Genomic DNA, 9,894 nt, shown 5'->3' on the forward strand with positions numbered 1-9,894 from the left:
CACATTCCAACTGTCCCACTGCTGTCACATGGACTACTTTTGATGATGTTTTTATTACCATTCTGGACATGGACAGTATATCGTACATAGATTTTCAATGAAGGGTCAACAAACTAAATATAAAACATCTTAAACTGTGTTCCGAAGATGAACGGAGGTCTTGCGACTTTGAACGACATGAGGCTGAGTCATTAATGACATTATTTTCATTTTGGGGTGAACTATCCCTTTAATCTAATACACAAAGTATGGTTGTCCATTCACTTGTGTTTTCGGTTTTAAAACATGCAGGAGTTAGAAAATAGAGTGCAGGACTTGCTTGATGTTAAAAGAGTTATTAAGAGCGACAAGACTCAAAAAAACGATCTTCCGTTAGCTGACTGACACACCTCAAGCATGCATACAGATGTGCAAGTGCGCGTTCCCAGTGTATAGACATCTACACAGAATTACAATTATAAAAATATCAGTTTTGACAAGAATTCACGCAGATATAATCTGTTATGACTTAAGTGAGTGTTTGATTAACTGTTGAGGAAAAATGATGTGTAAAATTATATTAGATCCTTGTATTACAGTAGATCTTAAAGCTGTCTGTCTCAATGTCAATCAAACAATAAAAGAAAGAAAAAAAGATTAACACATATTGATATTGTTTTTGACTTTGTGTGTGCCAAATCTATTATTTTAACCAGTGATTTTAAGGTATGGAAGCTGCACTTTTGTGGTTTTTTGGATTTTTTTAAACAATTAACTTTGCTGACTCTGTCAACGTCAAACAGGTGTAGTTCTGTAATGTTTTGTCAGATTCCAACAAATCATGCATTGTTTTGAAGGTTTTTTAATAGAGAATGTGAAAAAAAAATTTTTCAAAATGTGCTCATTCCGACTGAATTTGCCAGCACGGGTCACAAATGATGCAGCAGCAAACCAAAATGGAAAAAGGAAAGGAAAATTCATATATAAATCAATGGCTGATGGTTCTGTCGAAAATGTTAACAGGCTGGTGTAAACATACATTGGCATAAAGCATCTATATTTGTCCACACCCATGTTGATTCGAGTATTAAAAACGTAAAAAGTGTTAAATTAAGGTAAATATAGAACAGACAAAAATATGTGATTAATTTGCATTTAATCGTGAGTTAACTCATGACAATCATGCGATTAATCTAGATTAAATATTTTAATTGATTGGCAGCACTAGTATTTATATAATCGTTTACATACATTAATCACATACTGCTAACATACTACATAAAATAACACATAATTTACTAAATAGATTTTAACATGGGAACCTTCATTTTAATAAATTTTTTATTAGCCTATTAATGCATTTTGTTGCCTAATTTCACCCCATCCCCCCATATATATTCAAAATTCTTTTTCAAATTCTGACAATTTTAAGAATATTTGGAGGACCCCTGGTAATGCCACCAAGGACCTCCAAGGGGACCCGGACCCCCTGTTGAAGACCCATTTATAGCAAAATTACTCTCACCTGCCATCACCAACCAAACTTTGATAAATGGCAGGCTTGTTTTCATGTCATAGTTACATCTTTCTGTCTCTCTGTGTTCACTCAGCATCCTATGGACCCCGGAGGTGTGTTGAAGAAAAGACTGAACTCCTTATCTCAAAGAGATGCTACTGAGAGGTTTTCCAGGTTGCCTCAGCTTGATTTCCGTCAGCAAGGATCTGCTGTCCCTGCCAACAACATTCTGACAGGAACTAGCATAATTGACAAATACTCACGTATCCTCTTTCCTCTGTCTTTTGGGGCCTTCAACTTGGTCTACTGGATTGTCTATCTCACCAAAGACACTATGGAGTCCAGGTAGGAATCCAACTCGTTGTTTGTTAGAACTTGCTTTCTATTGTTTTGTGTAACTATATAAAGTCCTCTGAAGTTGTGTTTTTATCTTCTAGTGTTAATTGCTTTATCAACCACAAATGCTTTGCCACACAACATGAGTCTTTGTCACACACAGCATGAACGACCATGTAAATGAAGTTTTAACTCGATTTACAAATGGTTCAGGCAAATATACACAGTAGAAACAGAAAAACAGCCACTTTTCTTCTCTTACTAAAGGCTCCAATAGGAAAAAAATTATTTTGCCTTCTACATTACGTAACATGTCAAAGAAGTAAAAGCTTGATTAGGTCTCAGAGCAGGACAGTGTATAATCAAGCTATGGTGGAGGGGGGTGGCGGGTTTGCACAAGCCTTCAAAATTCAGGATCATTTTTTCTGTATGATGGTTGCTCATAACACACTATTGCCTGCTTGACTATTTATGACAGTTGTGGTAATCCTTCACAAAATCCTTAAAGATTATGAATTAGAAGTGTCAATGACTGGATATAATAAAAAACTTTAATGACTTATTTTATTTTCGTTAAAAATATTAACAATGACTTAACAATGACTGTGTTAAACGGAAGAAAAAAAATTATTTTATGATAGGATCTATATATTTAATTGGTACTTATTTCTGACCAAAGCTATGAATCATTTTGAGTTTTATTGGGCACATTCCTTTCCCGCTTTCCTGTACTCTCCCTACCCATAATATTCCTCATTAAAATTCACATTTATAACCTAATAGAAGTTACAGTAATAATAGGAGGAATAATAAGAGTCCTGTTTCTATACAAGATGAGAAAAAGAAAGTATTTTCAAGCACAAGTTCTGTACGTTTTTGGTTCATAACCATATGTTGTTTTCTTTTGAGTAAAACACAATCTGAGATTTTCCATAAAATAAAAATAAATCTATATTGCCTCAAGCTCAAAAGACAAAGATATACAGTATTGAAATCATTATTCAATGAAAATATGGACTGAAAAAAAATCAATTTTCAAATCCATGCAATATTATTTGCTCTGCTGTTGGTGCTACACATTCTGCACACACACACATTCCACCCTAGTTTTGACAAAACAATGTGCTCAAACATTTGTCAAAGATAAATACATTTGGAAGAGTAATAATTACTGGTCAGGGCAATAAATGCTTAAAAGATGCTCTGAATTGTTCAGCCTAAAGCCCGATTTGTAGTTGTGTGTAAGCTCTACGCCGTATGTTATCCGTAGCCTGTGCCTAGCTCTGCGTAGCCTGACGTGCATCTCGCAAAATTTTTAACAGCTCGTCAGATCTACGCGGACCACAAGCGCTGTGATTGGTCCTCCCGTCAGGAAAAAATACTGCATCATAGGTATTTCCGTTTGCGACGGTGAAAACAAAGATGAGCCAAGTTGAGGAGTGATTTAACTCAAACTGCATCAAAAGTAGCTGTTTATTTACTTCCATCATTGCTGATCTTCTCAAATCATACACAACAAGTTGCTGTTTCTTCTTCGTTTGTGGGTTAACTTGCCAAAGCTTCTTCTTCATTGATGCTTGCGCTGCTACTGTGGTTACACTCGTGGATACTGCCTACCAGCGGTCTGCGCGTGTGTTTGCACGTCGATGCGGACGACGACGCAAAAGTATAAATGAAAACCGACGAAAAACCTTCCCGTCGCAGCTACATCGTGGGACCTACGCACAACTGTAATGAGCCCTTAAGATTCATGGTGTTTCATACAAATTATGCCATTTCATGTTTTGAAATGCACCTGTAGAAGGACAGGTATTTATAGCCATAAATTGACACAAGTTGTTGGCTATTCGTAAGGGATATTTGACGACAGGCTGTTGAATTATTAGAAAATAATGAACACCCAATGTGGTAATGCGACGGGAAGTGCCGTTACACCGCAGGTGTGCATTATTTTCAAAGGACCGGAGTCAATTATTCCTCTTATACCACGATTACCACAGACATTGCTCTGAAGGTTATTTTTAATACATTTGACAGTTCAGGTGTGCATTTATTGAAAATAATGCATACCTGTGAAACCTTTCTCAACCAGTCACAATAAATCATTGAAGGTATAAATCGTGATAATGCCTCTGGAATTAGTTTTAAAAATATATTTGTGTTTGAACACAGATGTTCTGTTTAAAGTGTTTGTTTTACATTAACACCCTGCTAGTTACTGTAACTATGGCTCATACATTTAATTGGCACAACATGTCCCTTCTGCATAATTGGGTGAGAAAGGATATAACACAATCGCTGTTGTTATTTACCATCACACTGTTGATATTTTACTTTGTTGAAGCACTCAAATGTTATGGGATCTTTAATGTTGTTGACATGAAACCAGTTCAAATTTGCTATAACATATAATCTTAAATTAATTTTATGTAAACTGCCAACAAATCAGGAATTGGAGTGTTTTCCAATCATTTAAATCCTAAAACTAGTCTAGGTGACGTTATCGTGATATATTTTTTTTGCTGACAATTGAAAAATATTTCATTATTTTCATGTAAAATGACCTGCAATGTTCTAAATGTAAAACACTTATATGAAATTCACATTTTCATTCAAAAATTTTAACCTGGATAATATCTGTCCTTATGCTACTCTTCAATTTTCAATTCAAGAAGAAAAATAGAATGAAGGAATAAAAGCTGAATAGTTCTGCCACGGGACAAAAGAAACATATGAGATATGTCCCCCTTTCTGTCTCTCTCTCTCTCTCTCACACACACACACACACACACACACACACACACACACACACACACACACACACACACACACACACACACACACACGCGCATGCCAACACAGCCAATGTGCATCCCTAATGTCTGGACATGAATGGAGCTATTCATTACTGTAAAAATCACCATCGGGTCAGTAGTACCTACTATCATTTCTTTGTCAGACACACACCATCAGACTGTGTGTGCACGCGTGTGTGTACATTCACAGAAACTACCTGCGGGGGATAGCTCTTCACTTTATTGCCCACTGGAGTGCGTGATAGGAGACGAAACATTTCTCTCATAAATCAAAGGCATTAAATGTCAGCACAGCCTCAATTCCCTAATTTTCCCATCTTCACGCAGGCCATTGCCATAACTTTCATGTAATGATCATTCACTTACTACCTCTCTAAAATATGTCAGGAAATGTCTCCTAGGCAGCCATCTAAATATATAGTCTTATGGATTTATATTTATCTATCTATCTATCTGGTGAGACACAATGTAAAGTTACTTTTTGGTGTTTTTTCTTTCTTTTTTGGATGAAAGATCAAAAAGATAAACAATACAGATTAATTTCCATATAATTTTTGCTTATATTTACTTATGCTGCATTTACACCAACCGCGTTTCAGGCGTCAAGTCATATCTACCCCGGCTAGTTTGCCACTCGAACAGTTGCATTCGCGCGTTTAGAGCAAAGTAGACGCGCGGAAAAAGCAAGCATTTGATACGTGTCAGAGGCAAAATCCTCTTCTTGTGGGAGGGGTAAGTGCTATGCGGTTGTCTGTTTGCAAGATGACTGATGTTGATTGTGCATTTATCGAGAGGTTTACCGGTTTGTATTTGGTAACCTTACTATAGGGGGGAAATAAATGGCGTGGGTCGATAAACGTCACGTGACTCAAAAGTGAAATGTGTATTACAACTTACCAGGTTGCCCGATGTCCTAACTAACACTCTTCCAAGCGAGGTCCTGAATGGGTGACTCCGGACGGGGCGGCAAGCAAGCAGCAAGCGGGCTCCTGATTGGTTGACGTGGCGCAAAATTCCGCCAAAGTTAAAATTTTTCAACTCGGGCGTCAGCCGGCAATTCGCGTCAAACGCAAAATGCACAAACAGCACCATTCGCGCGTACGGCACCAGGCGCTTATTTTGCACGAACTAGACGCGCGAATGAGGCGGAATCGCGTCTTCCGCACCACGCCAAACACCTCATCTGTGCCACGAGACCTCCAGACGCGCGTCAACACGTCTTCACATTGACTTAACATTAAAATCACTCGCGCTTCACGCCTCTACCGCTGCCGGTGTAAACGCAGCATAAGGGTGCCAATAATTAAATCCGTGGGGTTGCATTAAAAAAAAAACATTTCAAAATAAATGCTAAACAATCAGCTTACTTACCAGGCTACAGGTAAAGCAGCTCTTTTGGAATCTGTCCTCATTTATGTCCAAGAGACTCAAGAGTAATCGCTCCGGATCGTCGCATCAGGCAAAAATGCATTTTGAAGAGGAAAAAACAAATAAGTCAAACTGGACTATACGTCGCGTTTATTTAGAAAATGATTTCACAAAATCCAAGCCCAAAAACAGACATTTTATCTGGAAAGGCAAGTTATTCAACTAAACAATGGCACACAGAACAGCAGGCTGAATAGGTGTAGATATTAACGTAACATTACCACTTATTCACCGAACACAATAACATATCGAACATACCTGGGAGGCTGAATAGGCTAAATTAACACGACGAGCCAAATCAAGTTCACCAAGCTCCTGAAGTCATTCCACATCACTGAATACATGGAATTACATAAATACAGGAACAGCACAGCGTGGACTCTCGCGGCTGTAGACGGTAACGGTTTCTCTTGGTTTATATCAAATCATTTTGACGTATAAGTCGCACCTGACTAGAAGTCGCAAAATCAGCCAAACACTGAAAAAGTGTTAATTTTCATATAAAAAATTTGAAACGTTGCTGACAATGCACTTAGACACTCATTTTAAGACCGGCATGCCCACGGGGGCAAATGCATTTGCTATTTAGTAATAACTGCGTCGGGCTGAAACTAGCAAAAAAAAAACACTATTGCGCCAAGTATATAAAAGCCCCCAATTGTTAATGATGTCACGCAGCTAATCGCGCCACTTTATTTCCCCCGTCTGTTTCAATATCATATGTGTGATTTGATTGTTAGGAATTGTATGCCTTATGCATTATAATTGTTACAGTGTGCTGTGTGTAGTAGAATGAAGGTGCTGAATCAAATTACTTTGAACATATTAAATTTAAAAAAGACTGTGATTGAAAATGAAAGGAAGAAAGTGGCTGTGGTTCTGTAGTAATGTGCTTTGTTACGTAATCATTTGGCTCTCAAGTCTGTTAAAGCACAGGCCTGAGATCCTTTATCCAAATACAGGATAGAGTCTTGTTCGAAAGTAATACATATGCTTTTATGAACAACTTTTTCATGAAGCTTTTCCTTTTCATAGAAATCTAGTGTCTGAAAGCTAAGCAATTCATCAGCTTTCTCAGTACCTTTCATCATAGGCCATCTAAGACAACATCCTCTCCCTCTTGGACAATCTGGATCGATACAGAAACTAAATTATATTCTACCTATAAGAAAGAAAGCCCCGTTGATGCGTCTACATCTAAAAGCTGGCTTCCTTACTGACCGGTAAACTACAAATAAGGCCTACGTCCATGACCTGTCAACACAAATAAGCCTGTACCTAATGTTATTCTCATCGTAAATGAGAAATCCTCTCAGGCATAAACTGGATAGACTGCTGGTGCTTTGAAGTCTGGACAGTGTGATACAAAATCGATGTTGGGAGAATAAAAGTTGACAGTCAGTTTGCTAATAGTCATCAGCATTGTCATTTTCAAAGCACATCGAGCCTGACTTTGAAAAATGGAGGGGAGGAAGAAAGGTTTAAACCTGTTTATAAACTGATTATTGGTGGATTTTGTTTTATATCCGTGAAATGTTGACAGGAATGGCTGTTTATTAGTGTTGCTTTCATGAATTTTGTTCGAACCTGCTGTATTCGATTAGATATTTAATGTATTTTTTATCTTTTAGGGAAGTGTGAGCCATGTGGAGAGAAACTCCAAAGACAATGTTAATGAACTCTTGCTTGGACGGATGTAGCAGTGGACTTCAATGTGTTTGTGATTGTGCCAAAGGGACACCACCCCTTTTCTTAACCCTCCTTCTGATCTGGCCCTGAGAGTATGTGTTGACCTTTCTGTGGGATGATACTCTCTGACTACAGAAGGACTCTGCTCTTCCCTATGGATATTCAAGGTGCACTGACACTTGTGTAAAAAACATCCAGCACAACAAAGCCTCTACAGACGAACACAGATACATTATAAAAGAGCTGGCAGTTCATTTCAGGACACAATAAAAGCAGCACAACCCAACACAACATTCAAAAGAAACATCTAACAATATATTGAAAACAAAACCATTTGGTCACACTTCTTGGATTGTTTTCAGACATTCCTTAACTGTACAATATGTACATTAAACTGCAACAAACTAAAAGAAAAGTCTTTGTTGGATAAAGAAAGTGTTCAGTGATGGTTGGATCTTTTGGTTGTAAACCACTCGCTCAGGGGTGCGTTTCCAGAAAGCATCGTTAGCCAACTACTGTCGTAAGTTTCGTTGTTACTGACAAACTTCAGCGATTTGGTGTTTCCTGAAACCATAGTTCAAATGAACAAACTTGTGTGGTTTGAACGACAAGTTAGAAGCATTGTTCCTTGTTATTATAATATGTAGACTTACGTTGATCATGCTTTTGAACAAAATAAGCAAAAAACATGTAGTACAGTCTATATCCATCATTCTAACTATCGTCGCTGTCCGATGAAAACCACGTATGTCCATTTTGCCGATTTTGAGATTTTTCGACGAATTAAATGTCATGGTTAATTTCCGTATACAGTATGCTTCACATATTTAAATGGCCAATGAAAAGTTGTGAAATCATGTCGTCTGATTTTCACGGATATCCATTTGGTGTCAAAGCTGTCAATCACGCCGCGTATCTCCCGCCCTGTGGAAGCCTCTCGCCGGTCTCGTGAAGTTTCATCGAAGCTCAGCACTGGATAGCCGAATAAACATAGCCTGGTGAGACAATGACTTTCCTTCATCGAGCTAAACGTTTCCCCCCTGACGCCAGACGTACGTGTAGGAGTGACAAAATTACGGTAGGACTGTGCAAACAAAGTGTCTGTTTAGCATTACCATGTCAGTGAATTGATTCATTGTCCCTTCATAGTTTGCAAGACACATTTAATTAATTTATACGCGGACTGCCCGGGCGCGCGCGAGACAGACGGACCGCGTCATCTTGCCCACACACACGCGTCTCCGTGCGGCTTCCCAGCTATACTCAAGCACAGACACATATGCAGTACAAGTGATCTCTCATACAAATGGTTATTTTAATTTACCAGACCGTCAGGGCAGAAATCATTTACAAGCCATTCACAAATTAAGGATAGAAAAGTGGCGAAATGTCTGTAAGCACGTGTGGACATGCACAATGCGTTAAAAATTTTTTTTAACTGATAATATTAATTGTTCAAGTTGTTGAATGTTGAAATTGAAGAAATGTGGAAGGAAATAATATTCACTTTACATGTTCCTTAAGTAATTTGCACGTGTTTTGTATTAAAGATAAATAAATCATGCATGTTATTTAACTCGTTGTACAATAAACCACAAAATCGCGGGAATTTGTTGATTACCGACCGCGGTAAAAAAAATCCAAACCGGCCCAGCCCTAATTCTAATTATTGATCGGAAGAACGCGTATCGACCACCGTTACTGTAAAATATGCACGTATGTCCATTTAAACTCAATTTTGGTCAAATGTGGATTATATCATTACACTGGCAAGATTATGGTTACATGTAAAGATGACAACGCTACATTCAACTGCTTTTGATATACTGTGTTTTTTTCCACTTCTTGAAAAGTAACCGTTTTGGACATACATGAGTTTCATCGGGCAGCGACGATATATTAAAATTTTATTTTATGTCTTTAGGTTTGTAAACAGAATTAAAGTGCTGCATTTGAAACTGCGCATGTGCGCAGCCCTACGAGCTTTAAGACCCTGGGGAATCCCTGGGAGGAGTGACGCATGAGGGAACTTGCACATGAATTAAATATCTTGAAAATAAACAACAGATAACTAAATCACAATAACAAAATCAGTCTTCTGATGCAATATATTTTATTTACAGCAATAAT

The 9,894-nt window shown here is 37.9% G+C and overlaps 1 protein-coding gene across 1 annotated transcript in view; it reads left to right on the top strand.

Moving 5' to 3' along the window:
• Positions 1-9,554, top strand: part of gabra6b (gamma-aminobutyric acid type A receptor subunit alpha6b) — a 44,109-nt gene extending 34,555 nt beyond the window's left edge. Inside the window, 2 exon segments of the mRNA XM_055180626.2 lie at positions 1,590-1,840; positions 7,707-9,554. Coding sequence (XP_055036601.2) covers positions 1,590-1,840; positions 7,707-7,716 — 261 coding nt within the window. The 3' untranslated portion in view covers positions 7,717-9,554.
• The last annotated feature ends 340 nt before the right edge of the window (positions 9,555-9,894 follow it).

Source organism: Misgurnus anguillicaudatus, chromosome 9 (assembly GCF_027580225.2).
Source record: "Misgurnus anguillicaudatus chromosome 9, ASM2758022v2, whole genome shotgun sequence".
NCBI lineage: Eukaryota > Metazoa > Chordata > Actinopteri > Cypriniformes > Cobitidae > Misgurnus > Misgurnus anguillicaudatus.